Here is a 26,732-nt window from a genome sequence, read left to right on the forward strand (position 1 = left end):
CTTTCCACTGGGGTCCTGTCCTGCATGTGTAGGCTATTCAATTTATAGAAGCATTTATTGACAGACAAATATACAATAGGCCCTACTATGCAAAAACATCAGATATTATAAATGATTATAAACCTCAGTAAACTATGCCAAACTTAACCTTAATCCTAAACGTAACCTCATGCTTAAACCTAACCCTAACCCTACGTAACCTTAGTAAACTATGCCTAAACCTAAACCAAACCTTAGTCCTAACTCCTAACCTTAACCTCAGTAAAAACAAATACAAGAACCACGGGGGGGCGAGTGGTCCGCGAAAAATAATGGGGGTGAGCGTGTTTTGGGACGAGGCTTCCGCTTACCGATGAAAACCCTTGGATCTGTGGTCAATGGTTTGGACCAGCCTGCTGCTGCTTTGGCCGCTTGGGTTTTGGAGAGAGAGAGCTGAGAGAGAGAGAGAGAGAAGTTGGCGAAGGAAGGGATGCGACTGATGCGATGATGGCGTTGCAGATGAAGAACGGCGATGGAGCAACACTTTACTACCAAAGTGCACCATACTGCAGACATTACACCTCGCCGCCTGTCACCTACCATGACAGCAGCCGTTATCTCGCACGGTTGCCAGGTAAGAAGGGGGGGGCGGGGGTTTACTGTCCGATCGTCAGCGGTCCTGCTCGCTGCTATTTCACTGGTTACAATTGTCTCCATCCCTCCACAGCAGCCAGCGGCTGCTGTGGAGGGATGGAGACAATTGTAACCAGTGAAGTATGATATGAGGGATATGGAGACAATTGTAACCAGTGAAGTATGATATATGAGGGATGGAGACAATTGTAACCAGTGAAATATGATATGAGGGATGGAGACAATTATAACCAGTGAGGAGGGATGGAGACAACTGTAACCAGTGAGGAGGGATGGAGACAACTGTAACCAGTGAAATATGAGGGATATGGAGACAATTGTAACCAGTGAGATATGCTTCATTACTCCAGGGATAAAGAGCTCTGGCTGTTCAATCTGGCTGCCTTGTTTCTGCTGTCATCATCATCATACTGACAGCCAGAGAGGTGTGCACATTATGCCACACATAATAGCTTATTACAGGTGAAAGTATCATCAGAGCGTATATGTTCAGATGCAAAATGCAGGAGGTTATCGATAATCTTAAGCTACGGTTCGCCTGTATATAGGCATGGCAGTTCTGCTCGAGGGTGTGGGGGGGGGGGGGGGGGGGGATTTGATAAAACATTTTCTTTTAGATTTTTGACACAAATGCCCAGTCCAGGAATCTCTTGAGCAATTAATAAAAAAAAAAAAAGAATTAAAGGTTAAATCAATAGACGTACAGGAGAAGATATTAACAAACGAAACAAAAAAAAATGATTTAAAAAAAAATCAATTTACGCTCTAAGCTGCTCTTGTCCATTGTGATCTGGTTTGCTTGGCTCTGTGCTTACTTCACAGCTGATCATGACATGCAATAATCATAGTAGTACTGTCTTCTTCACACCTGCACTGATATTATGTATCATGTATGCATCATGTATGAGGATTTTGGGGACCAAAATATTTGCCATGTATCTTGCTGACAAGCTTTAGGCTATTAACTGGATCGAAGTGTAGGGGTTGTGGGGAAACCCTGCCATTACAAGAAGTCAGTAGTGATCTTCCAATAGATTTCAATTATAGATTTCAAGTCAGTGCAAGTGTTGAAGATTGAGGATTGGTGGTTCAAGTTTGATTACTCCTGTCCTGATGAGGACTTTTGACTTACAACTGAAAGAGTGTTATTCACTTACACAAAGTATTCTTACATTGTCCATTACTAGCAAATACTATTCAGACATGAATGAATTCGGTCCATGATTGTTTTACAGTGCTAAAAATAATAATAATTATGTTCATTACTACTGTAGCTAGCTACCACTATTGACTATTCATAGGGCCAAATGGAGAAGATACAGAAATAGCTACCTAATACCATGAATGTACAAAATCATAACATCATTTAAAATTCATGATATTCTTATTATATAGTCTTAGTCCGTATCAATAAATATTCATGACTTGGCTACCAAAGTCACAAACAGGAACAGCTATAAGACGTCAACCTGCGATGTTCTAAAGATGTTTAATGTGCTGGAAGCGGTGATCGTGGCCATCTTCTGGCCCCATGCATCCAATGCCCAGTGGAGCAGATGGAGAAGGTGAAAGAGGCTTTGGCTTCTCATCACTCCATAATTGATGTGACACAACGTAGTGCACCAAGAGAAAAACTCTGGAGAAAATGAACACTTGGCCTATTTACTGAATAAAAGAAGAGGCTCTCAGTGGAGGCAGTCTAATAATCATACTCCAGAACGGGAGCTTTTTATGCCCTCGGCCCTATAGACCTGGTTCTTTAGTTCTAGACCGGGGCTTTAGGGCAGCCATGACTATAAAGCCTGATTAAAGCTTTTAGCAACTAAGTGTCGCGCAACGTGTCGCACAACACCGTCCCCCAAGTCTTGAGGCATTAGAAAAACGACATAAATACATTAATTAGACTATTGTTTGTCCCCCATTTCTCATAATTATGTACGTTGTCTCTAGCTTTCATTCAAGCACCAGCTGTTTTCAAACATCTGGACAGATTGTAGTAGTGGCAGTGTGCTTAGATCATATAGAACCGTGGTTCTCAACCTTTTCAGGCCGCGACCCCCCCCCCCCCCCCCCCCAAAGAATCATATTTAAACTGGGGACCCCCAATCCTGACGAGCACTTGGAATTGGCATTACATTTAGTTTGACTCAGTTCCACAGATAAATAGTGTGGAAAATATCTGATCTACAAGCTACAAAATAGCTGATCTACAAGCTAATCTACAAGCTACAAAATAGCTGATCTACAATGTGAGGCGTTGTGAGCTTGTAGATCAGCTACTGTATTTTAATTATTTTTGCCTCTTTCTTATATTTTTTGACAATTTGGGGAATGTTTGATCAGTTTCTATAGTATAGTTTGCTGATTACTTTTGATGGAATGTTTTTATTGTCTCCGCCAGGCAATAAAAGGTCTTAAATGTCCTTAAATTGACACTTTACTCAGTTTACTGTCATCTGTGGGGACCCCTCCAAAATCATCTAGGGACCCCCTTCAAAATCATGTGCCCACAGGTTGAGAACCACTGATTTAGAACATGTGAATTGTGAATAAAACGTGCATGATATTGTTAATCTACTGATAACTGGGAGCATTGTGCATCTGAGCAGCACAGAAGAAGCACAGAAGACTTTGTAGTTTGAAATTGGATTGGATCCCCAGAGATCTCTAATGCAACGTTTTTTTTTTCCTCCTCTATTATGAGGAGCAATCTGTGTAAACTCTCTCTCCAGTCCGAGGAGCAGGTCTCTGAGGAGAACGTTCTGTTTAAGTGGAGGAGGAGAACAAGGCGCTGACCTTGTCCTATCTACAGTGTCATCGTATGGGCTTCTATATGTGTGTGTGTGTGTGTGTGTGTGTGTGTGTGTGTGTGTGTGTGTGTGTGTGTGTGTGTGTGTGTGTGTGTGTGTGTGTGTGTGTGTGTGTGTGTGTGTGCGTGCGTGCGTGCGTGCGTGCGTGCGTGCATAGCGTGCATATATATATATATATATATATATATATATATATATATATATATATATATATATATATATATATATATATGTGTGTGGATATATATATATATGGATACTATGCCCTGAAGGACTATTAATGGATTTGGCAGCAGCTGAGGGGTTCTCTATTGAGAAGTATGGAGTTCTTGCGCTGTCCTATAGCTTATCACCATCATCTTATCCACAGGGTAGGGGGGAGCACGCCTTGCAGCTACTGTAGAAGTCATACAATCGCAATAGGCTCTATGCACAGCAACCATATTGGAAATAAACTTGGCCTCTTCTCACTTCCTTCACAGGTGTTACCAACGATACCAATGAAGGCTCTGTTCCATTCTGGTCAAACAGAGTCAGGGTGCTGATATTGTGCATGTTGGCTCACTGGAAACACTCTCCGGGTTCCTTGAGGGGGTTCCAAATGGCCCCTTATGTAACTCTGAGAGTGTAATGGAACCAAATGGGTCCAGTTGGTTCCATTTGTACACAGGGGCGTCAATTGGGTATGGCAGGCTATTGCAGCTGCCATACCCTGGCTCCAGGGAAGAAAAAAAAAAGAAGTACTTTTTTGATAATAAATCGGGAAAATCTGGCAAAAATAAGAATTAAATAACATAACCCTAACCTAACCCGAATCCTAACCCTAAAACCGAAATAAAGAGGTCACCCCGCGCGCGCGCGGGGTGACCTCATGCACGCGCGCTGCGCGCGCGTGCATGAGGTCGCGTGCATGCTGCCATACCTTAGCTTTTGCTGAACTGACGCCACTGTTTGTACACTCTCAGAGTTATGGAGGTCCTTGAAATTAAGTTTTGAGAACGACTTGATACACTAAATGGAACGGAGCCTTCATTAGTACCATTGTTAAAACCTGTGAAGTAAGTAAAGAAGAGGCCCAATTTCTATCCAATATGGCTGATGTGCATAGAGCCTATCACAATCAACTTTATTGTCACTTTGTCACATTACTGGTTTTACAGGTGTAAAAACCAAATGGACCCATAAGAGTTATTACGGGGGTCGTTTATATTTAAATATTTGAATCTAGGAATAAATACAAATTCAATGAATAATAGTTAAAGTGCAGCTCCAAGTTAGTAAAATAATAATGTAAATAGTACAGTAAAGAGTATAAAACAGTAGAGCAACATCAACTGAAGCATTCAAAATATTACTGTAAATGAAATATCATCATGTGATAAATGATGTGGTATCAGAATGGCATAGACTGGCATATAGTTGCCGATACCAATACCAGCATTGTAGGCAGTATTGGCATTTATTTCCGATACTGGTATCGGTATCGGAACGACTCTAGAAAAAAATCACACATTAAATAAGCATAGTGTTGGTAAGCCGTTTCTCCAGCTGTGAGAATGATTTGGATTGACCGATCCATTTACTGTACAAAGTGGAACATGGAATACTGTAAAAGCTGTGAGAGTTTTTTCCCCATTCATTATTGAGTGTGGGCATTAGGAACGCCAGAGATGTGGTAGCAGGTCAATGTCGTGCTTGTAAAGCAATGCCTGTCAGCACAGACATCTGAAGATAAGATTTGCTCTGCAATTACCTTTCACAGTCGTGTTTTCCTAGTTGTTATACTGTAGGTTATAGATAAGAACTATAGGGTTCTGGTCCAGGCTTACAAAGTGCAAGATTGGAGTATGCAGCATTAACCATTGGTGTAAAGTAACTAAGTACATTTACTCAAGTACTGTACTTAAGTACAATTTTGAGGTACTTTTCAAATTTTCAATACATTTTGTTCTACTCCACTACACCTCAGGGGCAAATATTGCACTTTTACTCCACTACAATTGTTTGAAAACTTTAGTTACTAGTTACTAGTTAACCGATCTACAAGCTTGTTGATCTGCTATTTTCAAAAGATTTTGATACATTTTATACATATGATACCTTGTGAAACGGGACATTCTACATAGTATTTTAACTTTTGGTACTTTATGTATATTTTGATAATACTTATGTACTCAAGTACATTTTTATTACCGGACTTTTACTTTACTTTAACAGAGTATTTATATATTTCAGTATTGATACTTTTAGTTAAGTAAAACATTTGAGTACTTTTTCCACCACTGGCCAGTAGCCACTAGTAGCCGGTTCTGCGAAACTCCGTCTGATCAACACAACAGATGTTTTGATTGTGTGCTGTCATGCGTTGTGTTTGGGAATGTTGTTGAAGGTTATGTTATTTCGTCAGCTGACACCCAAGCCATACGACATTTATTTGATATCTCCGACATCTGATCTCATAGCTTTGCTTCCAAGTTGGAATTGTGTACATTTTAACTCCAACGTCTGAACACTTGCTATTGCATCCTACAACGCAGCACCGACCGTCGTCCCATTGTTAAATTAGAGCGACAGACAAGTTAGAGATAGAAGAGTGATGGAAGATAATGCACACAGTCTACATACACACTGCTTGCTAGACGCATAGAGCTACAGTCTGACGTTGCTCCGCGTCAAACTGGTCAGACTGTAAAATGGCGTCAAAGGTGGGCGGAGTTGGCGGCGGATCTCAACTCTGACGTCACCACGCTCGTTCCCTATACAAGACTGACACTTCGATGCTACTGCATCTTCCTCCTTGTGCAGTGTAAACGCCATTGGAGAATGTGTGGAGAATGTCTAAAGCAGGGGTCTTCAACGTTTACAGGCCAAGGACCCCCTAACTGAGAGAGATGTGAAGCAGGGACCCCCTCTATATTGTATGAAATTATGTTTCAGATTAAAGTTGTTTTTTTTACTTGGTCTGCTCTTTTTTTCCTTTTACACCTATATCTTTTTGCCAAAAATATTTTCTCCTCAGAAAAGGGATGTTAGGGTTTGAGTGGTTGAGGGAAAAAAAAATCATATCACACAAAGATTTGGCGGACCCCCTGTAGTAACTCTGAGGACCCCCTAGCGGTCCCGGACCCCCCATTGAAGACCCCTGGCCTAAGTAATCAAAATGGCAGGTGTGGGGAATTTGCCAAACAAGGCAAAACAACTGGCTCTTTTGGACCGTGCCCCCAAGGACCACTAAGGGTCCCTTGACCCCACTTTGAGAACCACTGTTCTAAAGTGTCACCCAGACTGCAGGTGATAGATACAAAGGCAGACAGAAGGACAGCCAGGCATGCAGGACGGTAGGATAGATAGACAGACAGATAGACAACACGGGCAGGCAGGCGTACTGTGGAAGACTGACTGACTGACAGCGAGCAGCAGTCGGAAACACAAACATGCAAGGGTGTTATTTTAGGTCCATGAATCATTACTGCAGGGTGTCCAATTAGATGCCTGATGGAAGCTTCCGGCACAGTGAGTTCCACAGCTGCTGTACTACTAGTCCTGGACGAGGAGTACTTGTATGAAGTATAGCTCTGATGTGGTGCACACTTTCTCACGTGCACAAACACCTATTCCTTTTGTCTCATAATGGAGAAATCAATTTTGCTCATAACAATTCTCTCTATTTTAATAATTTACTCTTTTCTTTCTCTCTCTCTCTCTCTCTCTCTCTCTCTCTCTCTCTCTCTCTCTCTCTCTCTCTCTCTCTCTCTCTCTCTCTCTCTCCCCCCCCCTCTCTCTCTCTCTCTCACACACACACACACACACACACACACACACACACACACACACACACACACACACAATGTGTAAAATCAGCCAAGCCAAGCGGACAGACTTCAGAAAGCGATCCGTTCTGATCAGAGAAGCTCGGGGATCTTATTATCACAGCCAGCAGAGTGAGTGAGTGTGTGTGTGTGTGTGTGTGTGTGTGTGTGTGTGTGTGTGTGTGTGTGTGTGTGTGTGTGTGTGTGTGTGTGTGTGTGTGTGTTGTGTGGTGCTCCGTATGCATGACTGCAGGCTTGTCTGACCTAATCTTTCAGATGTCTATTGGAGTGTGTAGCTTCCGCGCGTCTCTGGATGTGTTCCATTCGTCTGTACTCTGCTGCCTCGGGCCCTAATGTGCTGCTTTCCGCTAGCATCGTTTGTTTGCGCATTTTTGTCTATTTCTTTCACTCATATTATTTTTAATAATGTCATTTCAGAATAATGAAGGTTCCTGTCAAGAGAGATTCCATATAAAGCACAATACAAAAGTGATTCATTCAGGTCACATATTTCACGTTATTGAAGATTTCATTTATTTTAGTTTTTTCAGGGTTAACCCTTGGTCTTTTTATTGGTATTCTTTTTTAAATGATATTCAAATCAATGAGACAATACAATTGTCAACGTGTCAAGCAGTGGAAACTGTCATTAGATCACCTTAATTGACCAATCCAAAAAGCGTTTGACACCATATACTGTGGGAAGCTATAGTCAGACTCCAGACAAGGTTCAGACCCACTATGGTGAGACTAAAGAGTTTAACATTCTTAAATCGTAGGTCAGGGTTCGGGTGATACCCTGGCCCCCTTCTTGTTTAGGGAGGAGACACTGGGGTTCACGCTGGTCCCAGGGCAAACTAAGCGAGTACATCTCGTCACGATCGCCGACTTCCACTATGCAGATGACATTGCCCTAGTCTCGGACACAGCAGAGAAAGGAAGCAAACTACTACTGGCACTGAGTGCAGGAAGATCGGCCTTAAAGGGATATTTCACTTTCCCCAAAAAAATTACTCCGGGGTGCTTTTAGGAGCAGTTTTTAAGTTGCTTGATTCAGTATTTATATATTTGATACTTATTTTACCAGACATGCCCCCTTCCTATATGAACCCATCGTAACTTCAAACTCCATTTTAACCATGTTAGATTAATCGGAAACACCTGTCCTTGGTTCTGGTGACTGATGTTGTCCTTATAATACGTGAGGAGACTGTGTTTTTTCAATTACTTTTTTTTATCTATTTCTAATATTTTTGGGGGATTTAAAAAAAAAATACAATAAAAACATTTAAAAAAGTAATCGAAAAAACACGGCCCCCTCACATATTAGGGGGGCAGGATGAGTCACCAGAACTAAGGACGGGTGTTTTTGATTAATCTAACATGTTAAAAATGGAGTTTGAAGTTATAATGGGTTTGCATAGGAAGGGTGCGTGTCTGACAAAATGAATATCAAATATCGAAATACTGAATCAAGCAATTTAAAAACTGTCTGGGAGGCTCACAAAAGCCTGAGTAGACGATAAAATGACCAAAACATTTTTTTAAAGTGAAATATCCCTTTAACAGGGAGGGGAGAACCATTGCTGCTACTGCCAGCTGCCAGCTGGATGGTGCTCGAGGTAGTCGAGGACTTCAAATATCTCGGTGCCCTGAATGCCTCGACGGAACAGGACATGAAGTTCCGGAGGGGACTTGCCTGGAATGCCTTGTATGGGATGAGGAGAGTGTGTGTGCACAGGGCCGAGAGACATGGAGGCATGGACGCTCACATCACAGCAGGAAAAAAGGCACAGGATGCTTACAAATGGCACTTGATGTTACATGGGCGGACAGCCGGACAACATCATAAACGTGGACATCTACAGAGGTCACGGAGAGTTGAGGGCAGCGATCCAGTCCTCTCTCTCTCTCTCTCTCTCTCTCTCTCTCTCTCTCTCTCTCTCTCTGCATAGGCAATATTCTGTATAGGCTACTGTGTGCCTGAATGAAGTTAAAGGGATAGTTCATGTGGAGGTCACGGAGAGTTGAGGACAGCGATCCAGTCCCGAGGTGGTGTCAGCTAGTCCGCACTAGCCTACACCAACTCTCTCTCTCTCTCTCTCTCTCTCTCTCTCTGTGTATAGGCCAGGGGTGGGCAACTTTGTAGATGGTGAGGGCCACAAAATTTCCTCAATCACTCTGGGGGGCCGCATTGTTTATCGGCAGGGGGCCGCATTGTTTATCGGCAGGGACCCCCCCCCGTTGGCAAAACGGTCCGGGGGCGGTGCGCCGGTTCGGACCAAAATGCCAGGGCTGGATTTTGGTCCCAGCCCGCCCGTTTATCGGCACTCTCGCCAGTAGTACCCCATTACTCAAAAAGCCCATAATAGTCACATATGTGATAAATAAGGGATAACACTATTATTATTTGTTATAACTTTGTTTTTAGCGGCGCTGGCGCCGCTCTATACATAGTATAGAGCGGCCCTGCTCTATACCTGGCTTTTCCGTCAACGTTCTGATTGGTCAGGTCTGTCAACGTTCTGATTGGTCAGGCCCGCCAAGGTTCTGATTGGTCAGGTCCGTCAACGTTCTGATTGGTCAGGCCCGTCGAGGTTCTGATTGGTCAGGTCGGTCAACGTTCTGATTGGTCAGGCCCGTCGAGGTTCTGATTGGTCAGGTCCGTCAACGTTCTGATTGGTCAGGCCCGTCAAGGTTCTGATTGGTCAGGGCAAGATATTTAATTTTACTGTGAGCGATCAAAGTGGAGCAATTAAAATCATCGCATTTGGAGAAGACGCAGAGAAGTTCTTTTTTAAATATAGTATGTTGTATATACCGGTATTTATATTCTGCTGTCTTTTTAGCGGCGCTAGCCGCTCTATACCTTTAGGTATAGAGCGGATCCTGCTCTATATCTGACTTTGTCCGTGTGCGTCAACGTTCTGATTGGTCAGGTGCGTTCGTCAACAAAGTGATTGGTCAAGCTTCACGTGACACGTGGCTATAAACAAATTATAAACACATGTATATATGTAAAATGTATCAAAGGCGCCGCTACCTTCACACAGGGTGTGATTTTTATTTAGCATTTAGTAGGCCTCTCCCCGACTAAGGATTTGTTTAGTCTAATCTAATCTAATTGGCGACTAATTGCCAATAGTCGACTAATGCAAAAAAAAAAGAAAACTTTTTTTTTTTTTTTTTTTTGGGCCAAAACACATTTTATTTCAAAGGGCCAAGTCTACACAGTTTGTTTTGTGTCTCCAGCAGAGTTTCTAGTGTCTCTATCTCTCTCTGGAAGAGGTTGCACATGAACTCTGCAGCCGCACTGAGGCGCTCCAACACAAACAATACCAATACAAAGACGAGGAATAAGAAGAATAAAGTAGAAGTTACGTGTGGTTGCAAGTGTAGACTTGGCCAAAAAACAATTTAAAACATTTTTTGGCCGAAAAAAAGAAGGAAAAAAAAAAGTTTTTTTTTTTTTTTTTTTGGATTTTGGCCTGGGGCCGCATTGAGTGACGGTGTGCCGCCAGTTGCCCATCCCAATATACTGTATATATATATACTGTGTGCCTGAATGAAGCTAAAGGGATAGTTCACCCCTAAAATGACTTTTTTCCTATCGATTACTCACCCCATGGAGACTTGAATTCATGGAGATTTTTGTTTTTGTCACATTCCTAAGCCAATAATTTGATGACCGGCAGCGGCTCCGGTAGGAGACACAAAGAGTCAGCTTTGAGTCTCTTACCGGATGCTCTGCCGGATACTCTTCTGTAATTTTTTGGGTGAACTATCCTTTAACTGTAAAGAAGCTGTGTTTATAACACTTCATTAGTAGTCTAGCATTTGAATGTACTGCATGCAGCCAGCGGTATGCATTGTTTCTTGCCCTGATCGGTGCCCCTCTCTCCTCTTCCCAGGTCCAGAGGCCATGCTGAAGCCCACCCTCAGTCTGTTCAGTCACCCTCAGCAGCCCTTCCAGCACATGGACTCTCTGCATCAGCTGGGACACTTGTCCATGGCCCCTTGTACACAGCCCCTTGGCCCCCCGGCCATGGCCCCTGCTCGGCCAATCGGACCCCCGACCCTGGCTCCGACCCAATCTCTAGGGCCCCCTCACATCCCCGTCTCACACGCTTGCTTAGGGCCTCCGATCATTAACCCAGCTCCTAGCTTAGGGCCACGAACCATTAACCCAGCACATAGTGTAGGGCCCCCGCCCATTAACCCAGCACATAACCTAGGGCCCCCAACCATTAACCCTGCACATAGCTTAAGCTTAGGGCCCCCACCGATGGCCCCTGCACAGCCACTAGGACCTCCACCAATGGTACACAGAACCTTGGGGCCTCCACATATAGACCCCACGCAGGCACTAGGACCCCCATCCATGGACCTTGCACAACCATTGGGACCTCCTCCACCCTTGAACCCCACGCAAGCGCTGGGGCCCCCGCCGGCCGTATTGGTCCCCGGACCCGGACGATTCTCCCATCCTCCCAGCTCTCTGTCCTCCCCCCCGCCACCCCCGCCGACCCTCACAGACCTCTCACAGCTGCAACCCCCGAGACCGCCGATCCCGGCCTCCATCCAAGCCCTGATTTCTGGCCCCTGCATTCCCGGTCCTCTCGCCGCCGGTCCACTGCCGGCCCAGGCGGCCCCGTCCAGCGAGCAGCCCCTGGACGAGGGCTCAGCCCTGGGCATGATGGAGGAGCAGGAAGGCTCTCTCATGGGGCTGGAAGAACTGTGTAAACCTCTCTACTGTAAACTCTGCAACGTTACCCTCAACTCTGCCCAGCAGGCCCAAGCTCACTACCAGGTCGGATGGAACACGCACACGCACACACACAACATGCAGTCACGCACACACAAGCATGCACACACACACATACGCAAGCACATCACAAGCATGCAAATGTTTGCATGCATGCAAACAAACTGTTAAAGGGATAGGCACCCAAAAAAGGATATTTTTTTCTATCGATTAGTCACCCCATGGAGACTTGAATTCATAGATATTTTTTTGTCTTTGTCGCATTCCTAAGCCAATGATTTGATGACCAGCGGACCGGTAGGCAACGGTTCCGGTAGGAGACACAAAGGAGACTCTTTGTGTCTCCTACCGGAACCGCTGCCGGTCATCACATTTTTTGGCTTAGTAATGTGACAAAAACTAAAACAAATCCATGAATTCAAGTCTCCATGGGGTGACTAATCGATAGAGTCATTTTGAGGGTGAACTATCCCTGTGTAATACGTTTTGAATGTCATGAATTGTGTCTATAGATAAATTATCTAGTGCGCACCAGATTATACTTTATTGACTTTTATTTGTAGCAAAATGTGTTCACTTATAAAAGTCAAATTCTATCATCTAAGGAGCACAACAGTGCACAGGGTATTTACATACTCTATTGCTATGAGGATAATTCATTGTCATGAATGTTTATGTCAGTGAATACTGTACATTTTCTGGTAATATTGCGAGGATGCTACCCATGACACCAAAAGGTTATTTTGCAATTATATATATCTAAAATGGAAGGGAACAGGGCATATGTAATACAGAATGTCCTCTTTAATTATGTCACTTTTCGTCTTTCGTCTTCCCTTGCCCTATACCATCTCTTCTCCTTTCTTCTTTTGCTTACTTACTTATTAGTCCAGGGGCCAAGCCAGATTTTGGTACCACCTAAGGTGGCCGTACATTTTTGGTATTTCTGTATTCCTACATGTCTCTAGTTTATATTTTGGTATGATACATCTTCCAATTCAGTAGCTTAATGACAGTAATCACTCTAAACCGGCTAATGTATCCGGTAGGAGACACAAAGTAGAATCTTTGTGTCTCCTACCGGAAATACACCCGGGCATCAAATTATTGCGACAAAAAACAAAATATATCCATGTATTCAAGGCTTCATGGGGTGTGCAATTGATAGAAAATAAATCATTTTTTGGGTGAACTCCTCCTTTAAGTTTCCCAGGGGGACTCTCTACCCATTCAGCTATGACCACCCTAGACCGAAGGAGGGTCAACTTTTACAAGCTTATGGAAAGCAGTCTTTTTGCAAACACAAAAAATCTGAGAAGTTATCAATTGCACACCCCATGAAGCCTTGAATACATGGATATATTTTGTTTTTTGTCGCAATAATTTGATGCCCGGGTGTATTTCCGGTAGGAGACACAAAGATTCTACTTTGTGTCTCCTACCGGATACATTAGCCGGTAGGTAGTGATAACTGCCATTAAGCTACAAGATTGGAAGATGTATCATACCAAAATATAAACTAGAGACATGTAGGAATACAAAAATACAAACATTTTACGGCCACCTCAGGTGGTACCAATTTGTGAAAATATCAGTGTTGGCCCCTGGACTATATGGCTGTCCATCGATTTCAATGATGACGTTGCTCCAAAAATGGGTTGTTGAGGGGGGGTTGCGTTTGTGCCATTGCATGTGACTGTGCAGGCCAATGCGTGTGACCCGCATGGTTTGCCACGTGGTTTCTTTATCCCTCTTCTCACATCCCTTTCTCCTCGCCTGTCCTTCCCTCTCTTCTCCTCTCTCCATGTCTGTCTGTCTGTCTTTCTCACTCTCTCTTTTTTTTTCTCTAGGGAAAGAACCACAGTAAGAAGCTGAGAAATTTCTATGCAGGCAGTCAGCAGCCACCAGCCATCAGGATCCCATCAGAGGCGATGGAGACAGCCAACCAGACATCCCTCAGTGCAGGGCCCAATGACAGTGACACAAGCAGACAGGTGAGGCCCAAACTCAGAGCAATGGGGCAAAGAAATTGCACCAAAAAAAAGGAGGACTGCATTGCATCTGTAACGCCCGGGATTCAAACCCCGGGTATCTCTCGTGGAAAGCCAACATCTTAACCGCTAGACCAGGGGTCTTCAACAGGGGGTCCGGGACCCCTAGGGGGTCTTCAGAGTTACTACAGGGGGCCGCCAAATCTTTGTGTGATCGGAACTTTTTTTTTTTTACATTAACCACTTTATTCTGAGGGGAACGTTAGCCGAAAATAGCAGATCTACAAGCTCGCAGCGCGAGGCGTTGTGAGCTTGTAGATCTGCTATTTTCAGCAAAGAAGTTTGGGGTAGGGGGAAAAAAGAGCAGACCAGGTACACGTTTTCTAAGTATTGAGGGTGGTCAACTGTCTGAAAATACACATACACGTCTATGAAGCTATCTATGAAAATGTTTCATATGCAACATGATTTTATACAACATGTAGTGGGGGGTCCCTGCTTCATCTCTCTCTCAGTTAAGGGGTCCTTGGCCTGAAAACGTTGAAGACCCCTGCGCTAGACTAAAGGGATTTCTTTATAATCTGGGGGAGACATTAGACTTTAATGTCATCAGTCTGAGGCTGTGAGCCATTCTGCAACACATCCAAGCAGAGGTAATGAATTCCTGGGACATGGTTGATCAGCTATTGAGGAAAAGGGTGAGCTGGTCCATAATCTATAGCAGAGGTCTTCAACTTTTTCAGGCCAAGGTCCTGAAAGGACCTGGCTGAGAGAAAGCAGGGACCCCCATGTTTTTTTTTTCAGAGATTTCATAGATATCTTCATAGACTTGTTTGACAGCACTATCATCAGTGTTGTGTTGGATTCATGTTAATGTGGCACTTACACCGTCAATACTAAGTAAACTTGACATTTCACTCTGTACTCGTTCTGCTCTTTTTTCCCCCTCTACACCAAACCTCTGCAAGACGTTGTGTGCTTGTAGATCTGCTATTTTTGGCTAAAGTTCTCCCCAGAATAGGGATGCTGGGTTGAAGTGGTTCATGTAAAAATCACACACAGATTTGGTAGACCCCCTGTAGTAACTCTGAGGACCCCCTGTTCAAGGAACACCAGAATGATACCTCTTCCATTCATTGCATTTGATCCCCTTCTCCCCCAGTCCCTCTCATCGCCGAGTCCCTAACATCTCTCTCTCTCTCTCTCTCTCTAGGCACTTTATAAAGGGGCTGCCAGAGTTATTTTGGCCACAGAGAATGACTACTGCAAGCTGTGCGACGCCTCCTTTAGTTCGCCAGCGGTAGCACAGGCTCATTATCAGGGCAAAAACCATGCTAAGAGGTTACGGTTGGCTGAGGCTCAGCACAACACTAATAACACGTAAGTTTTGGGTAAAGAAGCTGAATTGCAGTTTGCAGAGACCTCATCTCACACAGCCTTACATTAGAAGCACATGATTTACAATACAACGGCACGATAACGGCTGAATAGGGCAATGTTACTCAAATAGGGCCATGTGTAAAGTGGAAACTGGAAAAAAGAAGACTTTACTGTTTTGTTTAATGATAAACACAAACTTTGTGAACCTGCTGATGTGTAAAGTGTAAAAAGAATAATCTTTGACGAGCACAATCTATTTTGAACACATTGACATCAACAATGGATTCACTAAAACAATCTGGTCACGGTTCAAAACAAATCTGCTCAGGAGGCACTAATTGCAAATCTTTCACTCCATTTCTTTATAATGTTTATACTCTTCAATATAGGTGGGTTATCGTTCGTTTATAGCGCCATTCACTAGATATGGTTTTCTCTTGCAGTTGTCTAAGCGAAGTGTTTTTGTTGGGTAAAGGGGGTAATTGGATTTAGAAATCTGTTTTTCTTTTGGCATATTAATCTAAAAATGACAAAGAAAAACCCATGTATATTAATCTTGAGCCATGTCTGTGTTTCAGGGAAGGCAGCGAGACAAACCAGCGGAGAAATAGGAAGGACGGCAGTGAGTACAGGCTAGTGAAGAACCGCCGTAGCCTACAGATGCCTTTGGCGATGCCAGGTAAGCAATAACTGAAATACATTTAATTTAAAGGTGCAATTCATAACTTCCATGTCCTCTCCGAGATTCAAATCAGGGTCCTGACCCTGCTTGGTCCCTCCAAGCAGGGTCAATCCCTCCAAAATCTTACCCAAGCCCCCAGAACCGAGAGGTAGCAGTGAAGCGCATTGGACATGTTGGCCAATCATAGGTACAGCAGCTTATTATGGGTGGGGCCAGACACATGAACGAGCGTAAACGGTTTCAACCAATGGGTTCGACTTACGCGCTTGCGCGCGGGGCTGCGCACAAAACGCGTCACCTGTGTGACGCAAAACGCATCACAGAGGCCCCAAATAGGCTCCGTCCGTCACATTTCCCAACCTGGAAGAAGGGGTGAAATGGGAGTAACTCCATACAAGTGCATGGGCGGGGATTTCCTGTGCCCTCTCTATTATTTTTAACTCTATGATCTTACCACACAGAAGCATTTAAGTCAGAATTCAAGATCCTTTGATCCTGAAATGATTTTGTGCATGTTTATTTTACATCATCATATAGTGTTTACTGTAACTGTACTGTAGAATTCCAATATCAATGCCACTAGTGGGAGGCTGTTCAGCCAGCCTATCAGCGAGCCAGGCAGACAGCCAGGTTGGTAATGTAACCAGGTGTTTAGCCATTCACCCAGCTTACCACTCTGACAGCAGCTGTGTGCTATGTTGTGTTCTATGGTGGTGGCATGGCAGTGGAAACATCAGTAACAGGCAGGCCGACATGACAGGCTGCCCTGTCTCTTCTTTCAACACCTCTACATCCCCGAGGGAATGAGAGACAGAGAGAGAGTCACTTGAGGAGAGAGAGAGAGAGAGAGAGACCCATAGAAACAAAGGGGCAGACAAAGACATTGATGGACACCTCTGTAACTTTGTGATAAATTGAATTTGTACCTCCGGTGTGTGTGTGTGTGTGTGTGTGTGTGTGTGTGTGTGTGTGTGTGTGTGTGTGTGTGTGTGTGTGTGTGTGTGTGTGTGTGTGTGTGTGTGTGTGTGTGTGTGTGTGTGTGTGTGTGTGTGTGTGCGGGTGTGTGTGTGTGTGTGTGTGTCTGTGTGGATGGACGCAGGCATGTTAATTGATATAGTATAGTATCAGATCTTATCCTACTGACATCAAGTAGATATACTATACACACACATGCGCGTGCGTACACACACACACGCACACACACACACACACACACACACACACACACACACACACACACACACACACACACACACACACACACACACACACACACACACACACACACACACGTACACACAATAGAATAAAAGGTACAAATTCAATTTAGCTAAAAGTTGCAGAGGTGTCCATCAATGTCTTTGTCTGTCTGCTGGATTAAGTGGACTTCATGGTTTTCACCCGGTAGAGTAGTTCATTTCAGTACATTTACAGTACAGAAGTCAGACAAAGTTGTGGCATAAAGTTTGGCTAGCCCTGCACTCCAACAAAAGCTCGTAGTTAATGCTAGCCTCGTCTAAAGTTTCACTCTCACTTCATTAGGCTAATGCTACAGTAGCACCATACAAATCCGTCATCACCTGCACAACAACCGGAGGGGAACGCTCTTCTCTAAGCTAATTAAAGCCGAGTTGGGCATGTCATGTCATGAAATCAAACAAGAAACTGAGTTCAGAGCCAAGATGATGTCTTTGGGCTCAACACAGACAGGCCATCACTGTCAGAGAGGTCAGAGGTGCATTAAACCTCCATGAATCCAGTATCAATGAGATGGAGAGTACCATTTAAGTGTCTATCAGGTGACCACCGTCAGAATGTGAGGATATCAGGATCCCTGACGGGACAAAGAATGGCAAACACATTTTTATGTACTTTATTTTATACTATATAGACTAGAAGACCGTAGGGATCAGATTGGGCTGAACTTTTGCCAAAATATCCATGGAGAGATAACTGACATTGATTGAAACCTTTATTTATTCTCGAAAAGAGCATTGATGTTTACCCTCATTTGCACACAGTTGCTCTCTCTCTAGCTTTCATATGCTCCAAACTTGGTAATTCTGTAAGGTATTTCCTTTTTGCATCAACGTTAAAACACTCTGGATTAGAGTCCTGCATCTGCCCCGTCGTTTCTCATTGTGTTTATTTTTAGAAGCAGGGTCAGTCCGTCCATCTGTCTGTTCCCCAAAAAAATGTTATTTTTGAGAATTACTGGCTGGATTGCCATGGGATTTGCTGAGTACGTTCATCATGGTCCCTGAAGGATGACCCCTAGCCCTTTGAGTGACCCCGTGACCTTAGTCATCTAGTGCCACCCGCTAAATTCCAACTTTGCACACAATTATATCTAAAAATCGAACAAACAGATTGCAGGATGAACCCTAGTGGTTTTGGTGACCCCATGGCCTTTCTTTTCGTTTTACTCAGTGGTGGGAAAAAGTACTCAAATGTTTTACTTAAGTAAAAGTATCAATACTGCAATGTGAAAGTACTCTGTTACAAGTAAAAGTATTGGTATCAAAATGTATGAAAAGTACCAACAGTAAAAGTACTAAAATGTTTGAAAATAGCAGATCTACAAGCTCACAATGCGTTGCGATGCGACGCGTTGTGAGCTTGTAGATCGCCTATTTTCAAATAGCCGAGGTATAAAATGGGGCTAAAGTGGTCAATGTATGTTTTATAATGTAATCATTTATATCTGCAAAGTAACTAGTAACTAAAGTTTTCAAATAATTGTAGTGGAGTAAAAGTACAATATCTGCCTCAGAGATGTAGTGGAGTAGAAGTAAAAGTACTGAAAACTGGAAATACTCCAGTAAAGTAAAAGTACCTAAAACGCACCTGTTACGAACATTCAGGGCATACTTAGGAAACATTCAGGGCATAGTTGCCAGCAATAGCCTATATATGGAGATCCCCATAGATGGAGATAATAGACCTGCAAAGTCGTCATAGAGACCCAAACGTGCCATTTGTACGGAGTCTGACATCAGCGAACCCTTCCCCGAAACTCTATGTATAGACATCGCCATCACGTCCAGGGCTGAAGTCTTGATCCCATATTTGGCCATAACTAACATCGGCAGCTCCATATAGGGAGACGTCTGACACTATCTGACATCATCATAGTGATGTCAGGACCGCAAGCCAGCATTATAAGAAGAGGCTCGAAACCTCTCAGATAGGCACATTCCAGAGCGATTCCGAGAGACATCTTAACTCTCTCCCGAGTACCAGGAGATTGGCTGGCCTTACAACCCAGTTAATCACAGATTGCATATTCAGGACGACTAGCTGGCCTTACAACCCAGCTAGGCCTTCAAAGTAGCTCTTGGGTCCGGTTCTAAAGAACCAGTCTATTATCATTGTTATATTTGGTCCCTCGTGGAGAGCCGGATTCAAAGCTTACTGTGAAGGCGCAATATGCCAAAAGCCACAAAGAAAAGGAAACATCAAGAGCGGTCAACGGACTCTGGTCCTGCCGCGCGGACAGTACGGGGAGGTCATACCGAAGGCGACCTGACTGAAGGGGTACCCACGTCTGCCTTGGACGCCTCTATGAACGAGCTGGTGGAAGGGCTCCGACATGAAGGAACACTGAGAGAGCTCCAGCAGCGGATTCAACAGCAGTCCCGAACAATCCAAGAAATGTCAGAAGGCATGAGGAATGGTACAGACACAAGCTGTCCAGTGCCAACCAATGGTTCCGGACCCATCAACCCCCCACCGGAGCCTCAGGCCGGTCCTAGCAAGCAGGGACACCCAGCTCAGATCACGGAGCCCATCACCTGCCTTGAGCGGCCGTCCCCTCGGGTGACCCGCTCAAGGCAGAGACCCAGTTCCTCCGTGACCGATCAGGGTTCGGCACGCAGGAGACGCCCCTCAGCATTAGCGACCGATCAGGGTTCGGCACGCAAGAGAAGGCAGAGTTCCAGTTCCTCCGCGACCGATCAGGGTTCGGCATGCAGGAGACGCTGCTCGAAGCCTAAACGACGGTCCCATAGGGCGACCCGTTCAAGGCAGAGCTCATCGGCGACCGATCAGAGTTCGGCACGCAGGGTAAATTCCTCCTCAACCGATCAGGGTTCGGCACGCAGGAGACGCTGCTCGAAGCCTAAACGACGGTCCCGTATGGTGACCCGTTCAAGGCAGAGCTCATCGGCGACCGATCAGAGTTCGGCACGCAGGGTAAATTCCTCCTCAACCGATCAGGGTTCGGCACGCAGGAGACGCTGCTCGAAGCCTAAACGACGGTCCCGTATGGTGACCCGTTCAAGGCAGAGCTCATCGGCGACCGATCAGAGTTCGGCACGCAGGGTAAATTCCTCCTCAACCGATCAGGGTTCGGCACGCAGGAGACGCTGCTCGAAGCCTAAACGACGGTCCCGTATGGTGACCCGTTCAAGGCAGAGCTCATCAGCGACCGATCAGAGTTCGGCACGCAGGGTAAATTCCTCCTCAACCGATCAGGGTTCGGCACGCAGGAGACGCTGCTCGAAGCCTAAACGACGGTCCCATAGGGCGACCCGTTCAAGGCAGAGCTCATCAGCGACCGATCAGAGTTCGGCACGCAATAGACGACACTCGAGGCGCGAACAGCAGTTCCAGAGGGCGACCCGTTCCAGGCAGAGTTCTTCTTCGACCAATCGGGGTTTGGCCAGGAGGCACCGGTCGAGAACTCCAGTTGAGCGGCGACATGGCCCTCCAGGGGAGGCTTTCTATCGGGGACTGGTACCCATCATACCGGTGTTCACCTATCCGGATTTTAGAGAATTTGCAAGATTAAAGGGAGCATTGGATGATGCATTCCCTCCCAACACCTCAGAACGGTTCAGGTTCCGCATTTTATGCGACCATCTGAAGCTGGAAGAAGCCCTCCTGGTGGCAGAGACATACGTAGACTCATCGCGGCCCTACTCGAAGACTATGGGAGCCCTAGCGGAGCAATTCGGGCAGCCTCATCAAGTGGCGATGCAGGGTATGATGGAGCTCATTCAGGGACTCAGAATTAGGAATGGAGACACCAAGGCATTCCGAACCTTTGCTCTGAAGGTCCGAGGGTTGGTTGCTCTACTATCAAAATCCGGGAGAGCAGGGAGAGCGGAGCTGAAATGTGGAACCCATGTCATTCAGCTCTTAGCCAGGCTGCCGTCGGATTTAAGGGTAACATTCGAAAAGTCCGCCCATACAAAACGGATTCGGAACCCGTCATTACCGGACTTGGCAGAATGGCTCTTGTTTGAAACAAAGATGCGACGTATAGGGAGAGCAGATGGGTTATCAAGAACAGAGCCCGACGCGCGACCTGGACAGGACGACGAGCGTCCCTGGGCCCCGATGGGCCGTTCGGCAGCCGGAGAGACATAGGATACGAAGTCCACAGAGAGCTGCCCAGCCATATAAGAGACCTGTGAACATAATGATGAATACCACAACTACGAACTTTGCACAGTCTAGAAGGCAGAACAGAGACAAGAGGTTCCAAGGGTATTGCCCGTACTGTAAACAGGATTATCACACACTGAACTCCTGTGCGGGGTTCAAGCAGCTAACTACAGTTCAGAAACGGCGCTGGATCATGAAGGAAGGGATGTGCTGGAGGTGTGGTAGATCTCACCGGGCCAGGGATTGCGACCTACTCAAGAAATGCTCACAATGCAACTTAACCCATCTGGACATTCTCCATGACGTACAATCTCGAGAATGGACGGAAGAAGGACAGGGGCCTGGAGAGGATGAACACCCGCAGGTCTAGAGACAACCGCAGGTCGCGAGCCGTGACAATCAACCAACGACGGATCACGACCTGTCACCAAGATCAGATGGGTTCCTGTACGTGGACCACTCTCCCAGAGGATGGGTTTTTGTCTGGACAGCCTGAGGTATGACGTCTCAGAACTGTGAGGGAGCTCCAAGTTCTGCACAGGGCGGCAAAATATCCTCCTCATGGGGCGGCGGGACGCATCTCTACTGCAAGTACTGCATGATGAGTCAGAAATGATGAGCAGACGAAGATGGAGACACAGCCAAATCCTCGCCGACCAGTTCTGGAAACATTTCTGGAGGTATTACCGATCAAACCTCCAAGTACGGCCGAAATGGCAGACCGAGATGGAAGACCGAAAGGAGGAATAGGAGAAAGAAGCGGATGCTAGGGAACATCCTGGAATGTTTACGTATTTCCACCGGAAATCCGTGGGGCGGCGTATGCCAGGAATGTTCTTGAAATGTTTACGTTTTTCCATGGTAAAACCGTGGGGCGGCTGTTACGAACATTCAGGGCATACTTAGGAAACATTCAGGGCATAGTTGCCAGCAATAGCCTATATATGGAGATCCCCATAGATGGAGATAATAGACCTGCAAAGTCGTCATAGAGACCCAAACGTGCCATTTGTACGGAGTCTGACATCAGCGAACCCTTCCCCGAAACTCTATGTATAGACATCGCCATCACGTCCAGGGCTGAAGTCTTGATCCCATATTTGGCCATAACTAACATCGGCAGCTCCATATAGGGAGACGTCTGACACTATCTGACATCATCATAGTGATGTCAGGACCGCAAGCCAGCATTATAAGAAGAGGCTCGAAACCTCTCAGATAGGCACATTCCAGAGCGATTCCGAGAGACATCTTAACTCTCTCCCGAGTACCAGGAGATTGGCTGGCCTTACAACCCAGTTAATCACAGATTGCATATTCAGGACGACTAGCTGGCCTTACAACCCAGCTAGGCCTTCAAAGTAGCTCTTGGGTCCGGTTCTAAAGAACCAGTCTATTATCATTGTTATAGCACCCTTCAACAGTGGCCGCTGTGTGTAAGGGGTCAGCACAGCCTCTAGGGGCTGCTAGAGGTGCTTTTTTAGACTGACCTGGCATTATTGAGAAAGTAAAAGCTGACTCTCATCTTATTCTCTCTCTCTCTCTCTCTCTCTCTCTCTCTCTCACACTCCTCTTCTCTTCTTCTCCCTTTCTTCTTCCCCCTCTCTCCCCCTCAGGGCCTTACTACAACCCCAGACCGAGGCAGCGGATCCCCAGGGACCTGGCCATGTGCGTGACGCCCAGCGGGCAGTTCTATTGCTCCATGTGCAACTGTGGAGCGGAACAGGAGAGTGACTTCAGACTGCATCTGGAGAGCAAGCAGCACAAGGCTAAAGTGTCAGAGCTAAGATACAGGAACGAGATGGAGAACCTGGGCTACGGTTAGAGGAGAGGGATGGATGGTGGAGTGGGGGGTGCATGGGGAGAGAGAGAGAGAGAGAGAGAGAGGTGGAGGGTGAATGGAGAGGAGCTACTGAAGGACGGGGCGGAACGCAAATATAGCACAAGGCCAAAGTATCAACCCATTCAATCGGGGAACGCGTCTCTGTCATTTTAGATTTCTTTGGCTATTCAAAAATAGCAGATATACAAGCTCATAGCGCGGCACTATGAGCTTGTAGATCTTCTATTCTTTTTTTTTAATCGTTTTTTTAAGCGAACATTTGTGAAATATGTTGTTCCAGGGACCCCCCAGAAGCAAAGATCTGAGCAGTATGTAGGGCTACCACCCTACAATGAGCTGGATTAACGTGGATTTATTAGATACAAAAAAAACAACGGATAAGACATAGTGGAATCTGCATGGTTGATGAGGCTCTGGGAGTGTTGACTCGTTGAGAACACTCTAAAGGTCTTTTCACACAGGGAGTGACGTATGGCCACGTACCGGCTTGGGTCCTTTCTGTGTCCCACTGGTCTCCTCATGTGAATAAATGTGTCTTTACACATTGCGTAAAGGGGGGGGGGGGGAGTCAATAAAATTCAGCTCTTGACGCTCGCGTGAGACGAGCACAAACGTGCCAATTTCACGGGATCACGTGCGCTTGTCGCTTGCCCGCCTGCCCCCCTACCTGAATGCTCGCCTCTCATTGAAAATGAATTACTCGGTGGGTCAGTCACTTCCCATGTGAAAAGGCCTTGAAGGTGCATTCACAAAGGACACAAATAATTTTGGAGTCGTGAAGTTGATTTGTGAAATTTAAAAATTGTTCAAGTGATTTTACCCCAAAGCATGTGTGTGTGTGTGTGTGTGTGTGTGTGTGTGTGTGTGTGTGTGTGTGTGTGTATGTGATGGGGGGGGGGGGGTAATCACTTCAAGCAGAAATGTCATGTACACACAACAGAGCGACGCGTTTCAAGCGACGCGATTATTTTCATCGCGTCTGGTGTGAATGCACCTTAAGTCGTCTATAGGCTCTGGTACGTTACTGAGCATTTTTCGGGCTATTAGACGTCTAAAATACGTCTAAAGGCTAGGCTAAAACCGGGGTTTTTTTCAACGTCTATTCTTAGCCTAGACGTTTTTTAGGCGTCTATATAATAGACCGTCTATATTATAGCCGCTGAAATGACATATAGACGGTCTATTATATAGACGCCTAGACGTTGAAAAAACTTTGACTTTTAGACCAGTTATAACCCGGTTTTAGACGGAGGTCTAATAGCCCACTATGGCTCACTGGGTAGCGATGGAAGGAGACTGGCAGCGGAGGAAATGCTGCAGACATTCACAGCTGGTTTAAGGCCCTGCGGTTAAAAAGACGGCATTGCATCAGGAGTGAATAGCCACTCACCACACTGCCAAGTGGGCCGGCCCAGTGCCAGCAGCATGTTCACGATGAAAATGAAAAACACCATATGTTTTGTTATTTTAAAATCTAACTCAGCCAAGTTACCTGACTGAAAGGGGGGTGACGTATAAATAGAAAGCTCTTCCATTTGGTCCTGTGGTGGGAAACAGGATTACAAGTAAACACTGGATAGCCTAGCTTGGAACTGTATGTGGGAACCAGGCTAATAAAAGGCTAATTAAGGCTAATTAACCCCGGCAAGCCCTATTTGGCCCTTTCACAGAGAGCAAGTTAATAGGTGGGTTAATTATCATATAAATAATAATACCATATAAATATTCTCAAACCCATTTAAGTACAGTCAGTATTATATACAGTATGCTATTGAATATTTGGGTCTTGTTAGATGATAATGTAATTATTAATAATTTATTTGATTTTTAAATCAGTCTTCCCTATATGTGAATGAACCACTGTATGTTTGGTGTGGTGCCTCACCATCGGTCTTTGATACCCTTTTTTTGTCACTAAATCCACCAACCATGGATTGAGTAGCTAGAGGTTTGACAGTATACAGTACAAAAGGTATTATGCTGTTTTTTCAGTTTTTTCCTATCACTTTGAGAGATTTATTTAAAGAAAAGAAACAGCCGTCAACATCCAGGAGGTGACTGGACCACAAAAAAACAAAAATACATCTCTCAAACATGTTCTGACTTTGTCCTCCTCATATTATAAAACCTTTTGTATCTCGTCCTCCAAACACAACCACACTGCCCTTAGCAGATGTGTCTCCTGAATATGCATGTTCTTCTAAGGATACACCACGCTGCATAAAGTGTTTACACCTGAAATTAGATTGCAAGTTGCAATGTACAGAGCATTTCAGACTGGTAACGGTATAAGCCAGTGGGGTCTGGGGACCCCCAGGGGTCCTTGAGGGGCGTTCCAGGGGGTCGCGATGCGACACGTTGTGAGCTTGTAGTTTTTTTTATATAGTTCTATTTCCTCTAATTTTGCGTGACACTGTGGTACGACAAAATTGGGAATTAATTCACCAAAAAAAGAAGAAAAAAAACGTTGAAATATGGACATATGAGGTTTCTGCCCAAAGAAAAGCTGTGACCAGGCTAACCTAGGGTTTAAATCTGATTTTCTTTCTTAAAGTGATGGCACTGTATCACAACAACTGATTAAAAACTATTACATTTACTTAGGTCAACTGCTACCACACATAGGCCTACTGTACAAAGACAATACTGTACAGTACATGAATAATGTATTGCTGATTCAATTATTGAACCTCTGAACAGATAAACAGAAGAAAAAAAATGTGTGTTTTCCAAAACAAAGATCCTCATGGGGGCACGGAAAAACACTGTGCAAAAAAAAGAAAGTGGAACCTAAAACCTCTACAAATGTATGTTCTTAAGAATGAATAAGAGTGAATTATACCAAAACAAGTATTCTACAGTTTTGTTCTTGTTTCCATGTTGCTATAGTATTCTAGTTCGCTGGTCAGACCTGGATAAATCATTAATTGAATACTGCATACAAGATTTGATGATTAATATATAAAAGTACAAGTTCTCAAGTCATTCAGCTATACCCCTAATAGGTCTCCAGCAAACACACACTCACACAAGCAATACATTCAAATCAAAACAGGCGAGCGACTGTTCCGGAAGAGTATATTATGTACTGTAGCTGCGGCTTATCAGCAAATTGAAGGTGGCATCATAGCTGTTTCTGGTTGTGTTATCTAGCTGTGGTGAGAGGCAGCTTGTTCAGAACTCAGCTTCACCTCTAGAGAACAACAAACACGTGAACAGTTCACAGCGAAACTCAAGAGAATAGTACTGTGAGAATGAACGACTGTGGGATTTAAACCAGAGATAGAGAGAGAGAGAGAGAGAGAGAGAGAGAGAGAGAGAGAGAGAGAGAGAGAGAGAGAGAGAGAGAGAGAGCGACAGACAGAGAGGAGAGGAAAAAAGGCTAGGCTGTTACATAAGCCAACTGTGCCATGGAGTTTAATCAGAAA

General features: G+C 45.0%; 1 protein-coding gene across 1 annotated transcript; it reads left to right on the forward strand.

Annotated features, from left to right (window-relative positions):
• Positions 1-486: 486 nt before the first annotated feature.
• zmat3 (zinc finger, matrin-type 3) lies at positions 487-23,286 on the forward strand (the record flags this gene model as incomplete). The annotated part of the gene is made up of 6 exons (XM_084066134.1): positions 487-613; positions 11,164-12,062; positions 13,868-14,011; positions 15,222-15,388; positions 15,967-16,067; positions 23,078-23,286. The coding sequence occupies 6 exons, from the start codon at positions 487-489 to the stop codon at positions 23,284-23,286; spliced, it is 1,647 nt and encodes a 548-aa protein (XP_083922260.1).
• Between the last annotated feature and the right edge of the window lie 3,446 nt (positions 23,287-26,732).

The sequence above is a fragment of the Gymnoscopelus microlampas genome (assembly GCF_963454915.1).
Source record: "Gymnoscopelus microlampas genome assembly, chromosome: 9".
In the NCBI taxonomy this organism is placed as follows: domain Eukaryota; kingdom Metazoa; phylum Chordata; class Actinopteri; order Myctophiformes; family Myctophidae; genus Gymnoscopelus; species Gymnoscopelus microlampas.